Genomic DNA, 23,862 nt, shown 5'->3' on the forward strand with positions numbered 1-23,862 from the left:
CATTGTCCATAACTTGGTGTATATAGCAACTTAAAGCTCAGTTGAAAGATTGTACAAATACTTGGTCTTGTTTGTCTTGAAAATCTGTCTTAAAAGTACCGATTTTACATTTTTCTCTTACTCCAGGGTTTGTTAGATGATCATGTAAATGCAGTGGATTTTCTTATGGATCAGAACAATGTAGTTTCACGTATAAACCCCAGTATTCTTGGAGCAGAAAGAAGATACATACATTTCAGATCCAGCTCTGGTAACTCCTTTTCTTGGATATTGTTATGATTTGTGGGTTGTTTTTCAGTTTTGTTTTCATTTTTATAAATCTAATATTTTGTGGTTTACATTATGCAGTTCCATTTCATGTGGAAGACTTCTCTACTTTCTCCTTTTTGGACTCACAAGATAAAAGTGCTGTAATCTCAGATAACATGAAGTATTTAACAAAAAAAGGTAATTAATTTTCTTTATAGGTTATTTATCTGTCTTTATATGGCTGTTACAAATTGTTGAAATTTACCAGTAAGATATCCCAAGTAAGTCAATATCCCAAGGATTCCATGTAAATTAAACATTTCTCAATATCACAGTATCTTCTTTTGGGAAGCAGAGTATATCTGAATATTATAAACATGAATTATAAGTAACAGGGTAGTTGTTTTAGTTTTTGTAGCTTTGAAATGGGATGGATGTTGTGGCTAGTTGTTTTTGTTTTACAGACATGGAGTTGAAAGGCTTTACAAGACTTTTGCAGCTTTGAAGATAGACTCAGCTTCCATACTAGTATGGTTTTACTTGAGGGTATTGGAGTGTGTTCAGTTTTCAAGTGACTCTTACTTGCAGTATTATCAACTGCAGAATGAATAGTTTGTATGTCTATACCAAAATTAGGTATTTCTAAATTTAAGGAATAATTTATTATGTTTCTAATTTATTAAGTATCTCCTTATTTTTCATCTAGTTAGATGGTTTAATTTTGCTGTATGAGCCTTTGGCTTTCTATAGAAAAGAAATAGAAGTTATATTCTATTATGTATAATCTGATGGATTATAACTCATTTATACATTTTGTCTTTGTTAAACCTCATATGTTTTTGTACATTTCAAATACTTTTTGACGTAAAATATTCTTATTGCATGCATAAGTACCTTTCCTTGAGAGAGAAGAAATTACAGCAGTGGGGGCATAATTCTGCATGGGGTCTTGCCTTACTAAATTCTAGAAGTAGACAGTTAACAGCTGCTCATTTACATCAGTCCATCAAGGGACATAATTACCCTGTTAACAAAGTGCTGTTCATTCAGTGATTTTTATGTGGTATTTACAGAGTTCCACTAAATTCATTATCAGAAAGAAATGCCAAACACTTAAATTTCTTTAAAATAAAATTATTTGGCTCTTACTTGGTTCTGTGTCTACAACCACAGGGACATCCCAGTAAGCTGTCAAATGAGTGGCTTTCAATCTGTAGGCTTATTTCTAAGATTGAGGTCTCTTGTGTAAAACCTATAACCTTTAAGATGGAATCGACATTTCAAATCTCTCTGCCCAGTGTGTTTCTCTAGACCACAGCAACAATTAATAATAACCTTTTCCTAGCATCTCACCAGAACCTTGGAAAATTTCAGGCTATATGCATTATTTTTTGGGGGATGTATGATAGACCTGAGTAGACTGATAATATTCTACAGATAATTTTGCAGAATTTTTCAGTTACCATTGCTCTTCTATGACAAGTAAAGAACAGGAGACCACAGAGCAAGAAAAACAGACATTTTCTGCATGTACACTTACACAGTAGTTTACTTTCCTTGGACTGTATTTAGTATATTCCCATTTGTGTCCAGAAATGATAAGTTTTTTCATGCCTTTAGTTGAAGGACTCTCTCCCTTTGCTGCCAGGGAAAGTGACTGGCCTAGTTTATGTATTCCTGTAACTACTTAATTCTTTTCATTTCTAGCTATATGCTCAGCCTCCATCAAATGTTCACAAGCAACCTCTGGTAAAGCAGGTTTTGTTAATTGGAAATAATTATTTAGGGCCTTCTTGTTTAAGTGCTGCAACAATGGATTGGCTATTTTAGTGCCTCCCTCCTATTAAAATGATAAATTACCTTCTAAGAATCTTATTTCAGTTCAGAAGGGAAAGGATTCTTACAGTGGAAGTCAGCAGTCAAATATACACATAAGTTTTGAAATGACAAACAGAATTGGTTTGTTTTTCATTAGTTATGAGAAGATTCTCCAGGATGTAAAACAGGATTGTCTTTAATTTTCAGATGAAGATGCATTATATGCTGTTACTATCTGGATTATTGCTGATTTTGAAAAGCCAGCTGGTAGGCAACTGCTTTCTAATGCCTTGAAAAGCCTGGTGAGTTTCTAGCAGGTTTTATTAAAATAGTTATTATGAATATGTTCTTAACAACTGTCTCTGCACATTCAAAATCATACTCTTAAATAAAAGTGTAACAACTTCGGGGTTTTTTTGGTCAGGTGCAGACTTAAGAGTCTGTGCTTTTGTTTTATAATTCCTGCATGGAAATTTCCATTTTCTTCATGGACTCATGAGGCAGGAGACAAACTGTGACACTGTGTATTAAAAGGGTGAATTTCTTCCCAGTTAGACTTTCTCCCATCAGGTAGCCCAGAATGTTACCGGGAAGGAATTTAGGATACTGCCTGTTGATGTGAACCATTAAGCACTTATCTCTTGTATTATGTGGCACAGCTGTGGCTGTGAAGCAACCATTTCTCCCTGTGCTGTTTGTGTGCTTCTGAGACAGATCAATTTTTGTGTGTGTTTTAATATGCTAGGAGGATCATCCACATTTATGAGTTTGCTTATTTTTAAGTTCTTCTGTGTTAATAATAGGATTTAAAGTATGAATGTCTGAAATATAAATATACTTTAGAAAGTATAAATGTCATATCAATATAAATGACAAAATGACCCTCTGTTTGGGACAGGTTAAAAGAGTACTTAAAATGAAATTGGGAAAGCATCTAGATTTTCTAATCAAGAATGAAATAGGAACCACCCTGAGGGAATTAGAAAATTGGTATGTTGCAGAAAGTATGTGGTAACAACTGTGTCTTAGAAAGGGGCTTTTAAAAAGATATAGAACAATATGCAGTACATGTCCTTATTGAAGAAAACATTTAATTTCTTGGACTGTTTGATTTGTGTCTCAGGCTTGACAGATGTATTCTCTCTGTAGCTTCATTTTTTAACCGTCTTCAAAAGGGAAAATGTGCTATAGCTCCCAACTAAGAGGTGAGGACCACCTGGCCAAGACCTGGTGAGGAGAATCTAGGAAAAAACCCCAAAACATTAGATAAGCCCTCATGTATTTCTTAGTTCAGTGATTTTTGAGTTTCATGAGAAAAAAACCAAACCAGTATTTTTAGAAGTCCACTGATTTGTGTTGAGGTTCTCTACTTCTCTCTAGTCCCTTTTATTTCTCAAGTCAGGATACAGTATAATTTCTGATAGTAGCAGAATTGGCAGTCACCACTTGCTCGTGACTTGCCATCAGCATTTGAAGTAAAGCATGCAAAAATCTGGGTGGAAAAATGGCTGAAGGAAATTCACTTTTAGCTATTCTAGCTATTTTGAAAACTACTGATAGATTTTTACTTCATTTGGAAAAAAGCTTAGAGCTGTCTTAGCTGGAAGAGACCTCTCGAGGTCATCCAGTTCAGCCTCCCACTCAAAGTGGAATTACTGCCTTCATTACATCAGGTCAGCTATAGGTGTGTTTGAAGGATTTCTGAAAATCTCCAAGGACGTGACTCTGTCCCTTCCTTTTTCATTTTGCTCTGGTGTTGCACAGCCTTCACATTACAGTTCTTTTCTGCCAGGCCAAAATTTGCGAGTGTAACCCCTTGTTGCGCTCTTTGCTGCTACCAGGAAGGGTTTAGCCCTGTCACATTTTTCACTCCCCCATCGGTAGCTGTTGGTTGCTATTCAGGTTCTCCATAGCCTTCTCTTTGCCAGATGGAGCAAGCCCAGATTCTTCAGTGCTTACTCAGTTTTCTGACCATCTTGAAAGTACTTAGCGGAAGCCTCTCCAGTGCTGAATACCAGTGATTGCATTCCTTATTTTTTTATTCCTACCTGCAGTGGAGTCCATTTCCCTTTTCTTCAGTTTGTGATGTTATTTGATCCTACCTTAGAATCATCCCATTCTCTGGTAAAATTTGTGTGGCATCACTGCACTAGGAAGTGAAAGATTTTTCTGTTGATGAAGGTTAGAGTGATAAGTGGATAAATTCTCTTGCATTTGTTTTATGCTTAGTTCAATAATTTTTGTGAAGTAGAAAGACATCTATAAAACTAGTTCTGAAGTCTGTAAATGAACACTTGTGTATGTCCTTCGTTAAAAACATGCTTCTGCAAAATGCTCAAAAGCAATTGTTCTATTAAAAAAACTTAACACTTCTATTTAAAATATTTATCACAAAATAGGTAAATCCTTACTAATCACGTTTTTACTCACAGTTGTTCTGAATTAGTCATTGATGTATCTTTTCTAAAGAGAAATAGCTGCAAAAAATTAAATACTTAAGGGCATTTCACATAGTTATAATTGATATGAATACATTAGGTAACAGCAGATGGAACTGTAAAATTACTTATTGTTCTGTGTTTTTCTTTGCAGAAAACAAGCAGTCATACACGAGTTGGGATTTTGAACAATCCTTCGTCAAAAATAAAGGAAGATAACACAGCCATTGCAAGAGGAATTTTGGCTGCTTTTCTAACCCAAAACAACAACAACTTAAAAAGTTTCCTAAGTAAACTCAGTAAGGAAGAGACAGCGAAATCCCTTGCAGCTGGAACTAAAATTGTTAAATTCCTCATCCCAGTGAGTGCAAATTAAATTAGATTACTTTCTTTTCCATTTTACATATGTTTTAATGTAAGGAGTTGTTGAGAATAACAGTGTTTGGCCAAATGCCAGTGAAGTTTATAACCCATATACAGTTTTTGCTCAAGCAGATTTGGATTTTTGATGACTTTTATGTGATTGAAGAACAGAGAATTTCTTTAAATGGAGAAAATATGAGTACTGAAAAATTTAGCATATGGGTACCAAATAATTGAGACCAAAATAGTTTAATTGTTGATTTTTTTAATAGCTCTTTTGTTTAGTTAAAATTGCAGTATTAATGTTTTTCAAGTATTTAGACTAAAGAAAAAATTAAGACTAAATGAGAGTGGAGGTGAGTTATGAAATAACAGCTGCTAACTACTGGTTTTTCATCAGAAAGAGGTGTACATTTTAGTGTTTTTAAGCAGAAGAGTTGGAAGACTAAGGGAACTCTCTGGAACCATATTAGAAAATGAATATTTTAGAGTCATGCTCTTATTTCATTGTTTAGTAATTTTGAGAGACATAAAGGTCTCTAATGAAGCTGTGTATGCTAAGTATGTTTCTAATTTATGTCATTATATTAATTGTATCTGAATGAATCTGTTTGCTTGGTCTGTATATTACTAATGAAGAGATACATATCAGAATAATTTTGACAGGTGAGGCACGGTGCCAGTGTAATTTTTGGTCGTGTTTTTCCCCACTTTGAACGTGAATTTGTTATGTGTCTTTCTGGATGACGTTGGCTTCCCCAAAGACATGTTCAGGTTGTATCCACTGACTGTATTAGAATGACTGTTAGGTTTTTAGAGTATTATGAATTTTTTTATATCTTTTTCCTGGAAGTGAGAATACAGTTGAGTTGTTAATGGAGAGTGTTACTTTTCATGCAGCTGTTGTGCTGGATCATGAAAAAATTGCTTAACCTCAGGCTCAGCTTTGCTCTCATGGTTATTCACAGTTGCCCCAGGGTACAGACTGTACTCTAGATGGTTGTGAGACTGTGGCTCCACACCAGCAGTCATGTGCTTACACTGAAGCTGAGATGGATGTTTTACTTTGATTTCTGGTTACCACATAACTTGAAGAAAACCTTTGATTTCCTCATCTGTTACAAAATTTATTTTTGCTGAGTCATTCCAGCGTCTCGTGCTTTACCTTTGCTTTAGGGAATGGATGGTGATACTTTTGAGAAGAAGTACAACACTTTAGGACTGGATTTAATTAAAACTCACCAGCTGTTCTGCCAGGAGGTTCTGAAGCTGCTTCCTGGGCAAATGGCTGTTATCAGCAATGGCAGGGTAAGAAAGAAATTAAGTCTCTCAATCTTTCTGTAGGATATTTTTTTTTACTTCTGAAACTTCAGTTTCAAACTAAAGAAAATGCATTATATTGATTTCCCATTTATTCAGACAGTTGTTAGAGAATGGTATGAATGTTTACATTGCTTTTTTATTTTGTTTTAGTCCTAATTTTTTCATTAGCTCCATTCTATTGAAGCTACTATGTGTGTATATCATTCCTACAGCTATTTTAGAGTTAATCTGACTAAATTCTCAAAATAGGTTAATATCTGATTTATTATTTGTGGTGTTTAAGAATAACTTTTGATCCTGAAGTTACCTTTATTTTACCATGTAAATAAATATATATAAATTACATTGAGTAGGTTAGTATTTCAAGCTCTAAAACACCACGTTTTTATAAATATTAAGGGTTTTTTATAGTCTTAATTCCTAATATGCAAATAAAAGTATAGCAACTTTGTTGTTTCAATTTCTTGTATGTATATGCTGAAACCAGTAGCCTTTATTACAGTTTGTAAGTAGATGGTGTGTGATCAAAAAATATAATGTTGCATTCCATACTTAGTGCTTGTCAAATGACAGTCAATGCCTTACATTACAAATTTACAATTTACAAACTACTCTTTAGCTCTTCTATTTTCGACTTACTCCTACACCATTAGAAGGAAATAGAAAGAAAACTATGCTGGTGTCTCGTTACTGGTAACTCTTTAAATTGTGAGTTGGGTTACTCTTAGGCATCCTAAATGCTTCTGAAATGCAACTGAAATACCACTAAGAAACACACAGAAAGCATTTTTGTTGATGAAGCTCCCTCATAATTAAATTAGTGAATTTATTTTATAAATTATTATTACTATTCTCCATGCCTAAAAAAAGCTCAAATAAGATAATATTTTAAGTTTTGGGCAAAAAGTTTCATTAAAATATTTGGATAAATTTAATAATGTGTATTCATATCTCTGAAAGTGTGTTTTCACTCCAAAGGATTACTTTTAAAAAGACATGGGTTATCCTTCATTTCTGCCCTTGCTATTTCATCAAAGTTTTGCTTGTATGAGCAAGTTAATTTTTTCAAGTATGTCTTCTACTAAATTACCATAGTATTTCATAATTACACTATGGTTTCATCTATCTCATACATTATTAATAAAAAAATCAAAAGTGGAATTTTGTTATATAACCTCTCATTTGTAGGAAACAGTTGAATTTTGGGAAAGAGGCATTCAACACCAAATTTATAAAATGACATTCTACATCCTGGGAGCCCTGTAGGCTGCTGAAGTTGTCTTGGGTCAATTTGGCCTGATAGACGGAGTAGAAAATCCAAACAACATCCTCAAAGCTATTTTATGGGACTCCAAGGCACTTTCTTTTGCTTCAGATGCCAAAAAGTGTAGTAGTCCTGTGTGTTCTCTTATTATGCATTTTGTATCCTTTCCTATTCTTCCTTTCTATCCATTCTGCTTCATTTGACAAGTCTTACAAGAAGATTGTGTTCATAGAATTAAACAACTAAAGAGTGTGGTAGACAAGTAGTAATTTGAGTTTAAAATATTTTACTTAAGAGAGCTTTTTCTTAAACTTAGAGTTGTTATTTCTAAATAGTATATTCCTTAACAGAAGGATGTATAGGGAAAAATAGCATGGGTGTTTCCATTGCAGTTATTCTTTGTGATTGATGATTAACTGTAGTCACGTAAGTATAAAAACCCAATTCTGTATAGTTACTATAAAGTTTAATTAGTTTTATAATTAATAGTGTTGATGTATATGGGGGTTGGGGTTTCATATTGAATATTGTGCACTCATTTAAAATACTCGTTTATTTTTACTTACAAACAGAGCATTATTGAGACATTCTACACTTAACTTTTTTTTTCCTCTATCTAAGGTACTGGGTCCTTTAGATGAAAATGAATTCTCTCCAGAAGACTTTAATTTGTTGGAAAAGATAACATACAGTACCTCAGCAGAGAAGATTAAAGCTATTGTCAAGGAGATGGGAAACAGTAGTAAAAGGTAAAATTCTCTTGCCCCATCACATGTGTGCAGCTCTGCTGAATTACTCCAAATACTTTCCCTACTTTGTACTTACAACCAAGAGTACAGCTAACAGTAAACAATTTCTGCTAGGTTTTGTTTACATAAGAGTAACTGTAAAGAATAATAATAAGCTTGATAAAATACAGTGCATCTTAAGCCCAATCTGACTATTAATATTTGAAGTCATTGCCTTTGGGAATTGTTAGTAAGGGAGCCTGTAAAGGCATGGGCAGATGATGTGCCCTGACGCCAGGCTAGACAACATTCACACATCTGTTCATTGAAGAAGGGTAAAGATGAGATGAGTTCTAGCCATCTTCTAGTCTAAGGCTACAGCTTGTGTACAAAGAAGAGAGCAAAATTATATTCTTCTTACAGTATCTATCGACTTTCTGAGTATCACTTCTGATATCTAGAGGGACTGGCACAACTGAAAGAATCATTGCCAGAAAAACAAAATCAGCAAGAGATAGAACTCAAGGTGATAAGTAGTGAGACACAAACTGTACTTAGACAAATATTACGACTTCACAACATTGAAATAGGACTTAGATTTCTAAAATTCCAATAGAAAAAATATAAAGATGTGGCCAACTTGAAACATGGTCATTTATGTCTGTTTCTAGATGTTGTCATAAATGGGAAAAATTAAAAAAAAAAAAAGGAATAAAGAGCTATAAATGTCAGCAGATTTTGACATCATGTACTCAATTCTCTTGATTCTGAATCAGATCTCTTTGGCAAACTTGTGACTAATAAAAACTTGTGGTTAATTCAGGTTTAATTCACCTTGTGGACCAAGCCCCACATTTTCATCAAATTACACAGATTTGAAGACCCAACAATTGAGAAAAATAATTGCTGTGAGGCTGAATGATAACTCCGTGAATTCTGCATCTCTTAAAATTAAGAGGTGTAGATTTCAAAAGCTCTAAGGCTGTAGTGGTTCTTGGGCATTGTCATGCTAAAGGTTTAACTCAAAGCTACAAGTCCCAAGGTGTTAATCACCGTAGAGTCCAGGTCTGGGATGTGGGCTTTCTAAATACCCCTTATACAAAGAGACAGACATTAAAATGTTAATGGTTTACTCCTTCTCTAATGAAAACCAAACTGTATGTGCCTTATTTAATACAGTGGCAGTGATTTGATTATGAAAATAGATGCCCTGCTGTCTTCCTTGCCTAAAACAGAGATGAGACAAGATGTTGAGTTGCTCAAAGAACAGCACAGGTCAGTTTTGTCATGATAATGCGCTTAGAGTATTTTTTTATTAACATTTGAATGTAATGATGATTACACAGAGTCTTTGGAAACTTGAGTAAGCATTCTAATTTTAAAACTGTTGTGTGAACAGCCTGCTCATCTGCCACAGCATAATGCATCTTTACCTTTTTCTTGACAAATTCATTAGTGATACCTATTGATTTTCCAACCTTACCCTTTGCTGAAAGAGGAGCAGATGGGTACATGTTTTAAAAGGACATATGATAATTTTTATAAAAACTTTTGTCATGCTGTTTGTGAATCCCTACTTATTTTTGTTAGTAAAGGTGCTCCAGTGTGCTGTGCTGAAGGGCTGTCCCTGTTGTTGTGAGCAGGAATGAAATATTTTCTAAGAGGTAGCCTTTTCTAAGAGGCTGACCCCTTTTTCAAAGTTACACTAGCAATTGTCAGTGCTGTGCTGTTACCATTTGTTTTGTGGAAAACAAGTTCAGATAGTCCCTTTTCTGTATTTACAGCATACGATGGTTTTTTTTCCTTTTTTTAAATGAAGTTTACTGACATTTCCTTCCTGTAGATCCAGAGTACTTTAACTAGGGTCTGTCTGCTTGACTTAGCCTACACGTTTATCAAACTGAATTATTTTCTGGAATGCAAAAAAGGTATCAAGTTTCACACTTCTCAGATGCCATTTTTCCAGGGTTTTTTTTCTTTTTAAATTGTGTCACTACCACTACTTGTCTAATCCAGCGATTCCAGATCTCTATGAAGGGAACTGTAGACAAGTGACAAAAAGGCCCTTTTCTTAAGTCTTACTGTGTTTTATTTTAATAATTTTGTTTTGGAGAATGTATCTAATCAATAACCAGTATAGATGTATGTAGATTAATGCTATATTTTTTGTTCACATTTAGTTTTCCTAATTGTATCACAGGGAGAAATCATGATTATTGCTTGAAATGAAGGAAATATTTTCTTGAGGAGTAAAATCTTAAGTGCCTCTGATATTACAAATTCATGTCTAAAGTTTGTCATTTCAACAAATTCAGTTTAGAGTTTCATGTCACTTGTTTTTAATACTTTTTTAACAGCGTAGTAAAAGTCGAGCCCCAAGAGAATGACCCATTCTATGACGTTGTTGCTATTGTGGATCCATTGACTAGAGAAGCACAGAAGATGACTCAGTTATTGATTGTAAGATGCTGGTCATTTCTTTTAATTTGCATATTTGTAGTTCAGTTGTTACTAAACTTGTTCTGATTTCCACATACAATTTAGTAAAGGGTAAACAAAATTTGGTTTGTTTTTTTTTCTTTAAAATATGTGTTTACTTATTTTAATTCCTAAAAGAAGTTGAGGATGACCTAATTCATCATTATGAATACCTTATTTGCAAGTAAAATTCAAATGCCCCAGTCCTCCTCAAGTGAGTCTATAAGAGTCTGTTCTGCTCTCTGCAGTCAATAGAAAGAAAGGAGGAGATTGTGTACATAATTTTTTGCATCTCAAAGTCTTAGGAGGTACTTCTTTCCATTAAACTAGCACTTGGGAGGTGCTTCTTTCCATTAAACCCAGATCACCTTAGCTTTCCAAGGCATCTAAATGAGTTGGTCTAAATCTGACCTGTAATATCATCATAAGAAGATTGGGCTATAAGCCTTTCAGCTCTTGGAGGGATATTTATCAGTTGATTAACGCTACCAAGTATATCTAGATAGGCTTCCATTGTGTGTAGTTATTGATCTTCTAAAGGGAAACAGTCCTAAAAACAGAGCTGCTAAAATTATTTTCTTCTTTCACCTACTGCAGAATATCACTCTGTCTCAGGTTCCTTTATATTTCCCTTAAAAATGTAAATTTTGTCTTTACTTTGTGGTCTTTTGCAATTCTGAAGCCTCCAACTTGATTTTTGATGCATCCTGTTTTATCTTTTTTTTCTCCCTGCAGTAATTATGCAAGTTTCATAAATTCTTTAATGATGTTCCCCCCCCCCCCCCCCCCCCATTTTCATAACCTTTTATATCAAATACTGAAGCATCCACTCACTCTTCATATAGTGGAGCAAAGTAAAACATTTTTTTAAATTCATAAAAAATTTTGCTATTTCAAGACCCCATAATACTAGCTTTTCTCTAGAACCAGATCTTTCATTTCACCATTCTCAGTTAAAATGAAAGCTTGATATTACCAAATGAAAATATTTTCGTGTTGAAATGGACTGGAAACTCTCCATTTATCCAGAAGTTCATATTATGAGTATAAATCACATCAAGGACCTTGTAGCTCAGAGCAGAAACCTCCATTCCTCTGGGCTCAACAGGCTCCCTCATGCATGCTTGGGCAAATGACTCCCATGGTGTCCCAAGCTGTTCAGCTATTGCAGATCCTGCTGCATTCATAGGAGCTCTAGTTTTATGCAAGAAGCCAACCCTTAGGAGAGAATAATGAAATGCTGTTGAAAGTAAACAAGCCAGAAATATTTTAATGTAAATTAAACTTTTTAATAATATCTTTTAAATAAGGAAAAATCACCTGAAAATTTTATTTATATATTTTTATATTTATATATATATATGTAAATATTATTATTACCTGGAAAGCCACCATCTCCTACTGTAGAAACAAAACAGACATACAAATGCAGCAAGCCCCAAACTCAAAGTCCTTAAATGAATGCCTTTCTGATTAGTTTACTCTATATAGGTGACTTAAATACTAGAAACTTGAATCAGTAGAATATATTTATATTTAAAGGCTCTTTTTTCAGTTACATAATTGGATTAGAGCCAAGTATATTATATTGGAAACTATTCATTGTGCAAAATTTGTGGAGTAACTACCATGGCAGAACATATGATTCTTGCCCCAGTCTGTGTTGAATATGCCCACATCATGATGGGGTTTTTTCACCCTGGTGAGACTACTCTATTGTGTTACTTTGTGTCACTTAATAGTCACTTCAAATAAATCTTTTGGTATTTTTTATTAAAAATATGGACAAAAAGTTACTCATATTAAGTGGGATTGAAATTGAGAGAGGTGTAAATAGCTTTAGGTTGGCTGTAATCCAAACTTTACTACTTAGTGTAAGAGACTGGCAATTTAAGGGTAGAGGCAAGGTATGAATCAGAGCATGAATGAATGCTCAGTCAAAGCTGCTTTCTGTTTTTAAAATATGTACTGTATTGTATCATATGAACTGCTCCAATCCTCTCCAGAGTGAGGCAGGTAGCACCTTCCATTTTTGTTACAGAGTTCACCATCAAGTATTTCCAGACGAGGCAGAGTCACTGTGTACTGTAAATATTTAAATGCCAGCCATAACTTTACCATGGTTGGTGGACCACATAAGTTCTCAGCAGAATATATGGAAAAGCTAACTAGTCCTGAAGTTATGAAGGGTGATCTCTTAAGTTCATGTGAGAAAAGTAGAAATTCTTTCTGCTAAAACAGAGGACAAAATCGAAGAGTTGTGGGGGGTTTTTCCTCATGTTTCACCAAAAACATGAGGAAAAATTATTCGACATACTCATAGGATCATCCACCATTTTTTCTTGTTCCAGTAAGTATCCAGTTCAAAAGTGTGGAGAGAAAAATCAAGCCTTTTATTTTTTTTCAGTCAGTTATCTTTTGCCTTTAGTCACTTGTTCATTCCATCTTCAGAGAGAAATTCTTCTTCCATCCCTGAGTAACAGGAAATCCCTGAAGGAGCCCCTTTTGATAATCTAGTCTGATTTTCTATATAATGCAGGCCACAGGACTTCTTCTTAACAATTAGTATTTGAAGTAGAAATAATTTTTTAATCAATTCCTAATTTAAATATTACCAAGCAGTTGAATAGAGATTAGAGCTCCTACTGAGCTTTTCCAGTGGCTAATTAACCTGACTGTTAAACTCAGACTTGGAATTACAGATTTTTGTTTAGATCCATGCTGTAAGCATTGATGGTCTCATCATTTTGCCAGCTCTGTTGAAGATTCTATTATAAGTTTGTTTTCAGTGCAGATGCTTTGTATTATGCTGAAGTTCATAAACAATTCCAAGTGACTGGTTCAATAATCATGGTTTACTGAGTTAATGGTCTTCAGATGAGTTGTGGTAACTCAAGTAAGTGTTCTGCAAATGACTTTTTATTGTGCACATGCACAATAAAACTGGCTCTTGAATAATTTTCAGGCCTCCTGAAATAATTCAGCTGTGTTTTACAGTGCTTCCTGAACTAAATTTCCACGCTCTTTGAATTTTCTGACTTAAAGTAAACAGACTGAACTCTTCAAGTATCCTATAAAAGAGTCTTCCTAATTTTGTCACCATTTTCATGTGTTGACTCGAATGCCCTGGTTTTTGGTGTCCTCAGAAGCCCTAAATAATAGAACCAAGTTCAGTATTTCAGAAGTTGTATTGTTGAAAAACACAGAGAAAAGGAATTATTGTCTTATTTGTCATTTCCTATTTAAATTCCTTTGAAATGTTAATTAAGACTGGTGGTTTTTTTGGGTACTGTACTAAATTTCATGGTCAGCTGATGAATTGGAATGATACATCAGCCTTCTGCAAGATAATTTCAATCTACACAAAAGCCTATCAATGCAGATTGCTGAAGAATCATTCTTGCTAATGGGATGAGGGTTTTGTTTTGTTTGAAGGTAAAGTCCAGTACAGGTTTTTATCATTCTCTTCATTCTGAATGATAGATAGGTATTCAAGTCACTTTGACATCTATTTTGATTTCGGTGGTCTTAAATTTACATCATGTAATGCTTTTCCTTCTTATGCTTCCAGTGCTGTTGGGTTCTCATTTCCTGCTTCTTCACTTGTTCACACAAATATGCTATTCCCTAGTCTTTATTTTTTATTCAGTAGTTTTTCAGTGATGGTATTCAGGTGGCACAAAGGATGAGAATAAGAAACTAGGAATAGAACAGGTCCCTAGGGCTAAGTAAAGTTACAGCATTGTAGTAAAGAATGTGTGTAAGCCATGAGTTGAACTGAGGAAAGAAAAATTACAGTTATAATAAAAGAGAGATTTAATGATGATTGTTGTCTTGCTTTGTTCCAAATTTATTTGCCATTGTAGTAATTTTAGATATTAGCCTTACTAGTATTGGTATTGTAACTTAGCTTTTATATCTTATTGGCTTTTCTAATATCCATAAATGTAGGCACAGCTGCTTTATGCTTTCAGATAAGCACTTTGTATCAGAAACCACAGAAATGATGGTAACTTGATAAAGGTTTTTATGAGTGCTTTAAAGAAATTAATAACTTTGTTAGCTTTAAGCAAAACAGATTGCTCACAAAAATAAGAAAAAAATACTGTCCTAATATTATACATTAGTGTTTTAGAAATGAACAGATGAAGAAACTGAAAGAAAAAAAATAGAAATGTTAACTTACCAAAATGTTTTGAAGTTAATTGAATGGTTTAATACACTGTTAATATATTGTTGACATTTAAAATTATTATGTAATATTAAAATAGTGAACTTTACTATATGTAACAATTTTCCATATACAACTATTTTAATAAGATTGAAAGTAATCGTTTTAAGATTGGTTGTTGAATAAAAGGTGTATGTTGTACTTAGAGACCTTCAAGTGCTTTAAAATCACAATGTAACGAGGGTGATAATTTAATTTACTCAAGCATTGGAAAATGGGGATAGCTGCTCTTTAAAAAACTGCATCAGTAGGAGAAGACATTAGTATTTTGACTATCAAGAGTATCATATGCTAAGTCATGCAGTTTTAGGAGAGGTCATATCTTTATTTAGAGTTTCTGACAATATCCTTTAATATACAAATATATTTACATCTTTTAAATGTTTTGAGATTTCTGTTGAAACTTGAGAAATGGCAGGATGTCACAAGGGTAACTTTGGCTTATTTTCAAAGTTTGGTGATTACCAAGAACCATTTTTTACATTTTTTTTTTCTGTAGGTACTCAGGGACATTATCAATATGAAGCTCAGGTTATTTTTGAACTGCAAATCTAAGCTGTCTGAAGTGCCACTGAAGAGGTGAGTAGTTCTTAGCTTCTCATGCTTAGTTTGAAAAACAGCCTTAATGCTGTATATTCTCCAAAGTAAACATGCTTTGTGTTTCTGGATTCTTTTTGTTGACTCATTTTTCATTGAATGTTACCTAAGCAGTTTGCACTTGTTTAGAGAAGTTCTTGTTTGAAGGCGTCAAGCATGGTATCACAGGGAAGTGATCTAGTCCATCAAATGCACCTCTCATTACCAGGCCTTAAAGAAATCAATGGAGATTTGCTTATGCCTGTGAAAACTTGCAGAGGGAGATTGTCTTCCTAATAATGGGCTTCTTTACTGCCCACTGTTTGTGTAATGAATTTTACAGATTCAGTACTCTTAAGAATTAAATTCATCGGAATAAATGTACAGTCTGCATTTGAGATGTCATTATGTTTCATTGAGAATATGATAGACTGAATGTATCTGCCATAAATCGAAGTTTCTTTTATCTGTGTGTAAAAAAACAGGATTCGCTAATTCAGTGATAAACATTTACACTGAAATTAATTCCCTGGAGAGGGTTCCTTTCCCTCTAAGACAAATGCTTTAGCACAAGCCATCTCCTTGGCAGGTATTTTACCTATAATCCTAACACCTGTATTACTAATTTCCTATGAGAGAGGCTGGTGGTAGTGCCTGTCCTTAAGCCAGTGGGTTGGAGAATTAATCACTTGCCCACAAAACAGAGGTCCTTAGTTTTTATTCATTTTGAGAGGAATTACTCACATTTCCTATTCCACAAGAGGGTCTTAATCATCAGTCTTCTGAGTGTCTTGTGTGATCATCATTGATTACATTTGAAGCTGGGCACTTTTTCAGGTTTTAGTGCCTGGTTCTTTCCTTGTCCTTGGGAGAACTTTAACATGTGGAATAAATGGGGTAAGAGCTGGAGAGGAACAGAGAAACTTTACCTTTCCTCTGGTCTGTCTTTGCTGCTGCTAGTGACAGGAGCCATCCAATAGAGATTATTCTACTTAGTTCAGTGATACAGATTCTGGGATTTCAAGGCTGCTCACAGTTGAGATGTCTAGATGCACCTCTTGGGTATTCACTTTCACAGCCTTTAGAGTGTTGATGGAAAACAGGCATGTCCACAGCAAAATTACCAAAAGTGAATAGGTCTGTGTTTGTCTACCAGCCCATTTGATATGCTGTAGGGATTGTTTGATGATATTCTAAAAGAATAGTGAGCTACTTTACCTCCAACACCATCATACTTGGTAAATATTCACCATATTTAGAAATATTTTAGAAGAGCTTCATGTTTGAACTTTGTATTTCAATAAAAACTGGGGGTTTGTCACACTTCTTTTTCAACAGCTTCTATCGTTTTGTTCTGGAACCAGAATTAACTTACGGGATCAACAAGCACCTTCCTTCTGAACCTGTAGCAAAATTCCTAGAATTGCCAGAATCACCTCTTTTGACCTTAAACATGATCACTCCTGAAAGCTGGTTGGTTGAAGCAGTGAACAGTTCCTGTGATCTTGATAACATTCATTTGCAGGAAGTAAGTAATAGTTTGCAAACACTGTAAAACTTGTGTTGCCCCTTCTACTTCAAGAGGGAAGTTGAAATGTTGGGAGATTGTCTTGTGTCTGTTCTCTGGAATATTTTCTTTGGTAATTGATTATTTAGTCAATATTTTACCATTTCTATTGTCATCATCTTTTTTTCATTTTCTCTCTTAAAAAACAAAAAAAGACAAGTCTTAAAGCAATGGAATAGAAGAAGATCAGAATGCAAAGTACAAGTTAAAGCAATTTACCTGCTAAATTGAGCTTTGTGTTTAGAGAAATACTACATTTCAGATAAAAGTAAAGCAATTAAAGGATTCTTTGTGTTTCCTAGTTCTTGTAACCTAGGTAAATCCTCATATAAACTGGAATTCATTACTATTTATTAATGTAGTTTAAAATGTACGTCACCCTCTTTTAGTTCACAGTTCTTTCAATTATTATTTAATTACATTTTATTACATTTTAATCCCTCATCTCCAAAGTAATTAGATTTATTTGAGTCAATAAGCTTATGCAAAATACTGAGGGTGTTTGATTGACCAAAGCTGAGCGTTTGGAAAGTGTATTGTGAAAGTAAAGCTGGGATTTACCTTACCAAAGCAGAAGTGCATCAGCTTCCTCAACAGTCAGTGGAGGGGAGGTACCTCCAGAGAGTGATCCTTCCTCTTTGTCTTGGATACCTGTTTTATAATTGAGTGAAGTTCGTGCTGGATGGACCTTTCTTCGGGTTTTTTTGACTGTGGAAGTCACCTTGAGGCAAACCCCACACAACATGTTTGTGACTGTAATATATTGCTTTTCCCACATAGTCATGTGACATAATTTATTGATGAAGTGTTCCTTCCATAGATAAAAGGGGCGGTTATAGCAGAGTATGAACTGGAATATATATTGCTTGAAGGACATTGCTTTGATGTGACAACTGGACAACCTCCTCGGGGGTTACAGTTCACTCTGGGCACAAAGAAGAATCCTGTCATGGTTGATACTATTGTGATGGCCAACCTCGTAAGTACTTCGTACAGGAATAGTCATTACAATTGCACTCTTCTTGTGAGACTTCTTCATGAGCATCTTGTTCTTTAAATCCATTTCTCTGTGTTGCAAGCTTAGTAATGCTAAAAGTAACAGGCATAACCTGGATCTGAGCTCATCTCCAGTTTGCTGAGCTTTCCCCCTGCTCCTCTCCTGTGACCCAGTATGGGTTTGAATATAACCTAATTTTAGACTCTTGCCTGAAGTGCCTAAACTGATAGCCTAATTGCCTCTAGTAGGTGGTAGAAGGTAGTTTTATATTCAGGCTGAGATTCCCTGACAAATGTAAGGTATGATTCACATTGTGATTAAAATAACCCTTTTTGTTACACAATGATCCAGGCAAAAGAAGGCTCCTATTTTTGATGCCTCAGGTAAGTGCTTAGAGCCTCTGTAGGACATACCCACATCTGAGAATTCTTCTCATCATGCAGAGTAATTATTTTTCATGTTGGCAGTCTGTAGAGCAGAAGACCATGTGACTTCTGAAGTGAACGATTTATTTTCTATTGGCTAAGGGAATTTGATAGGGAAGGATTTTGATGAATAAGACCTCTTACCTATCTGCTGTTCTCTATTCTCTGTAAATACTGTATCATAAGGAATGAAATGCTTAATAAATTGTGAATCTTTGATCTTTGCACAAGTACTGAATATGGCCTCAGCAGTAGCTGATGTTTGGCATTGATGAAACTTCTAACAATTCTTCACATTTCAAAGCTTTCTCTGTCTGACTTTAACATAGCAATAGCTGTCTGCATTGTTCCTAAAATAGGAAGGAACTGTGTTGACTTGGAAAGTTGTTCCAGACAAAAATTTTGAGTTTCAAAGAAGGTTTTCAATTTAGGGTCAGTTCAATAATTTATTTCTTTGCTGCTCACTTACTTGCTGTCCTTGGTAGAGTTTCTGTACCCAACTCAAATTCAGCTAGAAATAAGCAGAGCACTGGAAGGTATTAAAATGGACATACAGGAAAGGTGATAGTTGGTTGCATCACTTGACACACTTCTTTCGGGGCTAGTTTAAATGTTGGGTAGTTGATTTTTGTATATGTAGATGGTTGAGTCTGAAATGCAACCACAAGAAGTGCCTGTCTTTTTTACTTAGGGGTATTTTCAGCTGAAAGCAAATCCAGGTGCTTGGACACTGAGATTGCGTAAAGGAAGATCTGAAGAGATTTATCAGGTTTTTTCGTAAGTATGAATCTATCATTTGGAAATAAAAATGATTCTGAAAGTGCAGCATATTTTGAAAAGATATAACAATGAAGGAAACTGACAACTGAAGGAAAATAAGCAAAGATAGCATTAAAAAAAGTATAAGATACAAAAGGTGATTTAAAGTTTAAGGGATACCTTATTTCCTATATTGTTGTTTGATGGTTTCATGTGTTTTTGAAGGTATTTCAGTATGCTAATGCATAATAAACCTAAGCTGCTCAGCTAGACTAGATGCCAGCTAAGTCTCTTACTAAACAGTTACACAGCTACCAGACACTTGTCCTGTCAGTTCCATGCATGGTTAGCATTATCACACAATTGCTTGCACCAAATTCTGTAGAAATATCACTCATGGTTTTGTTGATTAGTATTTTGTCATTCCCAACATACTTAACATGTAATTTCAAGAGTATGTCTAGTGGAGCTTTGCTCTCCAGAAACATTTTGATCAGCTGGGGGAGGTACCATGAATTTCCCTCTCATAATTTTTTTCAGCCCTGAGGGTGCCTCTGAATGCAGTATATTTATAGGTGGCATCTTTTTTTAACAGGAGAATTATATTCATTTCAGTTCCAGACTTTTTTCTTCAATTAATTCTGAGTGTTTCTTAGTTGTCTAAGTCATTTTAGAATCACTGTGGTTACAACTCCACCTTAGGATATAAAAGCACCCCTCATTTTGAGACCCTGGCTGCATGTTTACTGTGCCACATTTTCCTCTCTTGGGAGAAACCTCTGTACATGGAAGAGAAGTTGTACTCCCATAACTGGCATTTATTTGACATCTCTATGGCTTCTAGATGTGTGATTTCCATGGTTGATTTTCATTTAAAGGAATATATAAGCTCACCATCATTCCAACTGTTCCTTAGAAGAATCACCTTTTCTCCATGTTTTATGTAACAGCATAGATCTGTAACATATGAGAGCTTTCTCTTGAAGCTTTAGATCTAATCCCTTCTAGAGGACCAGTATTGCTTATTTAATTTCAGCTTTAGTTCTTCCTTTTTTTTTCCTTTTTCCTGTTATCTCTTTTCCCCCTCAAAGTAATTGTGTGGCTTGAAATAGGTCTATTTCTTACAAAATGTTTATTATTACTTGAAGCCCTGGAATACATAGTTCTATATGTTGTTATTCATCAGCTGCTATTAAAAAGTAAAAAACTTGATGATGAACCTCTTTGTGGTTTTGAACATTTAGTTAATACATTAATATCAGTGTTACAGGGAGAAATGTTAATGGGATGTTAGATTCATTCTATTTGTTTGCAATTTTCAATTTCTTTTTTTCCATAAATCACTTACAATCTGTTGAAAAAGCAGAAGAACATAGTCCTTACCCTAAGAAGTTCACCTAATCTCTGATAACTGTAGCTGTACCATTTGTCTAATTTAGCATTTAATTCTTAAGAAATATAAAGTGATTTATGTAAGATAGCATGGTTTTAAAAAAGAATGTAATGAGGTGTAGTTGAGTTAAATAATGAAAAAAATGAAACAAAATCAGTCTACATTCTAGGCTGGATCAAAGGAAATTTAAATGATCTACTGGGGTTTTGCCCATTTTCCCTATGTAACACAAACAGGCTTAATTGAACTCAGCTCTAAGTCAGAAAAACTAATACCTCATGAGGAATCTAAACAATACAATTTACTTCATTTCATTATTACAAGCTGTAGACTTAAAGTACAACAGGAAAAGTATGTTTAGGGGGCTGCATCAGGGTCTTTGATATTTCTTTTACAGCATTAATCGTATGAAGTTGCTATCAAGAGCTCAGGCAACTGTTTGATAGGATGGAATTTTGCCAAGAGGTATTGCAGTATATTCTCCATCCTTATATATGAGTCATACCCTCTCCTGTTGAACTGTGAGATGAACCTGTTTTCTTTGAGGCACAGTCCTCTACTTATAAATAGGATTTTGGGAGAAATACAGGACTTTGAAGTTACAGCATGTTCTGCATCGCAGTACTTACCTTATTTGCTTCTCTTGTAGTTGCAAGTAATTTATTTTTACTTTATGTAAATACACAACATTTGAAGTAAACTGCCTCTTCTTGAAGACTGCTTCTAACAAGGGTCATTATTTTGATGCAGTCATGCTTTTAAATCAATTTTTTAGTAATAAATTACTATGACTATTAGGAAAATGAAAATTGTTATACTCAGCAGTAATCTGAGCGCTGCTTATTGTTGGAACTTTGATGTTGGTAGGAAAACAAGTAGGTACTGCAAGATAAGATTGCAGAAAATAATTTATAGTTAAAGATATACATAAAATCCTGATGAATATTTTATTTTGTAAAAAGGCAGGTAGATATAATTTATTATATTTTGATGTCATGCAGACTGCTTAGCTGAAAGTTCTGTATTTTATAATTTGGGCAGGGAGTTGTGTGTTTGTTTCTTGGACTTGAGGTTTTAAAAGATCTCCATTTGTTGAACCCAAATTCTTTTGTTCCCCATATGGAAAATTACAATTTCTATTATACTGGCACTTACTTGTATTTGTATTAAAATTGTTTTGAAAGATGTTAAAGTTGTGACATAAACAGTCTGCTAGACACATTTAGCTTTTGACAACAATTACATAACAATAAGGTAGCTATTATTACATATGTAATGGTGCTGTCAGTGTGCAAGATGTTTTGCTTGGGTTTAAAAAGGTTTTTCATAGTAGGACAGAAATTCATCAAACTGAGTTCTGCACAGAGTAAAACAGTTGGCTCTCAGTAAAGATGCAGCCCACAGGGAGGCATCCATGAAGGAGATTTAGGGAGACAAAGCAACGTTGTTGAATTTACATCCAAACCAAACACTGAGAATATTGTAAAGACTTTGGAAAATCCTCTTTATCAGCAGAATCCTCTTTACCTACCTGCAAAATTCATAGCATAGGGATTTTGAGGTAACTGAGTGAATAACAGTGAAAATTTTGGTTGTGTAAACACTGGGGGCAAAAATGGGAACAGCAGGCTGGCTGCTACTATCAGCAGTTTGTGTTTGGAGCTGATTTTACCATTTTAGAACTTCTTAGTGACACGCTTTATTTAAAATGGAATTCAAATCTGAGCACTGTACATCCCTGTGATAAAAAGACTGTAGTTGGCTGGGTGTGCATATGTATGATATTTTAAAAGTGTGAAAGTAAAACTATAACAGAGAGTAGAAAAGTTCAGATAATCCTAAACATTGTTTTGTGCAAGGATAGGCCATCTCTATGAGACTTAGTGATTACAGGCACATTTTACAAAAAATTTATTAAATAAAAAATTCAGGTGAGTGTGTGAAATCCTGCAATGTTTAGGTAAGTGGTATGATACACACTGAAACCAGTCTTAAATATTTCTGTTTTCTAGGGGAAAAAAAATGAAGCCTAAGGGGTTGCAGATTACTTTCTTAAACCCATTTTTTGTATGGGTAGCTTTAGCAAGAGGAATAATAATACTGATACCCACATAATGCTGATAAAAGACCTAAGGGATTGAAGGGGCAATACATGGGCTGTTGATGTGTAAAAGCTAGAAAATTTGAAAATTATGTTGCTATTATACTGTATCACAGTAACAACAACAGGGACAGTAACATTTTTCATATTAGCTACTCTGTGGACTGCAGTACAGTTTGGAGACACCTGAATGGCTTTAAACTGACGATCAGTAAGGCAGAGATTCGTGTGGTGCTTGCACTGCCTTGTCTTCAGGGGTACAGTTTCCAAAGCCTGCCAGTTGAAAGCCAGTCTTAAATATCTCAGTACTGTGATGAAGCTTTCCCTATACTTTTTTAAGCAGATCTCTATTTTTAAAGTACATTTAATTCCATCACATAGCAATTTTTAAGATGTTTTCCATATTTGAAAAATAAATTGTTGTTTAATAGTTGAATGTAATATGTATCTCTATAATACATGATAGTATGTTTGGCTCTAAGTTACTGCATTTTTTCATTGATTGGTAAATTTCCTGTGAAAATTCAAACTAAAAAGTAAGGGCTACCACTGTGGTTAATGTCCAGTGATGAATAAAACTCAGAAAGTTTTTGAAGTTACAGTATAATTAGGTGCAAGTAATGTAATTTTTTTTTCTATAGATATCAGCAATTCTAAACCTTATTCTCTGATTAAACCCAAGTAACAATGTCTATTTTAATGAGACAGTACATTTGCATGGGGTTTTTTCTCCTCACAGCCATGAAGGAACAGATTCCGTAGCTGACCTGACAGATGTTATTGTGGTATTAAACAACTTCAGAAGCAAAATCATCAAAGTTCAAGTATGTATGCAGTGCTTCCATATGTGAAATACGACTTTTGCTTATGTGTCTCGGGCTATATTTAATTGAAATATGTATACTGAAATATATAATTTAGATTTTATATAATTAAAGAGAAGGATGTGCAAATTAATCTAGTTAATGTGATCCAATCAGGTTATACTAATTGTGTGGGATATCTGTTAAATAGCTGTTAAACATAGATAACATTTCATCTAGCTCAAGGTGCCCAAGTGTGTAGTCTTGGTGACTTAAATTCTCTCTGCTTACCAGGAGAGAGTCCAAAGGACGGCTCATCCCAGCTCATACATGGATTTAAACCAAGAGA

The 23,862-nt window shown here is 34.4% G+C and overlaps 1 protein-coding gene across 6 annotated transcripts in view; it reads left to right on the plus strand.

Moving 5' to 3' along the window:
• UGGT2 (UDP-glucose glycoprotein glucosyltransferase 2) overlaps positions 1-23,862 on the plus strand; it is a 79,939-nt gene that overhangs the window by 42,220 nt on the left and 13,857 nt on the right. For all 6 annotated transcript variants that reach the window (XM_069008283.1, XM_069008293.1, XM_069008311.1 and 3 more), the window contains 13 exons: positions 127-250; positions 349-447; positions 2,275-2,369; positions 4,660-4,866; positions 6,045-6,176; positions 8,077-8,204; positions 9,363-9,458; positions 10,541-10,643; positions 15,392-15,471; positions 16,807-16,996; positions 17,856-18,014; positions 19,149-19,234; positions 23,450-23,534. In XM_069008283.1, the coding sequence (XP_068864384.1) occupies positions 127-250; positions 349-447; positions 2,275-2,369; positions 4,660-4,866; positions 6,045-6,176; positions 8,077-8,204; positions 9,363-9,458; positions 10,541-10,643; positions 15,392-15,471; positions 16,807-16,996; positions 17,856-18,014; positions 19,149-19,234; positions 23,450-23,534 (1,584 nt within the window). The remainder of the gene's footprint in view (positions 1-126; positions 251-348; positions 448-2,274; positions 2,370-4,659; positions 4,867-6,044; positions 6,177-8,076; positions 8,205-9,362; positions 9,459-10,540; positions 10,644-15,391; positions 15,472-16,806; positions 16,997-17,855; positions 18,015-19,148; positions 19,235-23,449; positions 23,535-23,862) is intronic.

The sequence above is a fragment of the Aphelocoma coerulescens genome, chromosome 1 (genome assembly GCF_041296385.1).
Source record: "Aphelocoma coerulescens isolate FSJ_1873_10779 chromosome 1, UR_Acoe_1.0, whole genome shotgun sequence".
NCBI lineage: Eukaryota > Metazoa > Chordata > Aves > Passeriformes > Corvidae > Aphelocoma > Aphelocoma coerulescens.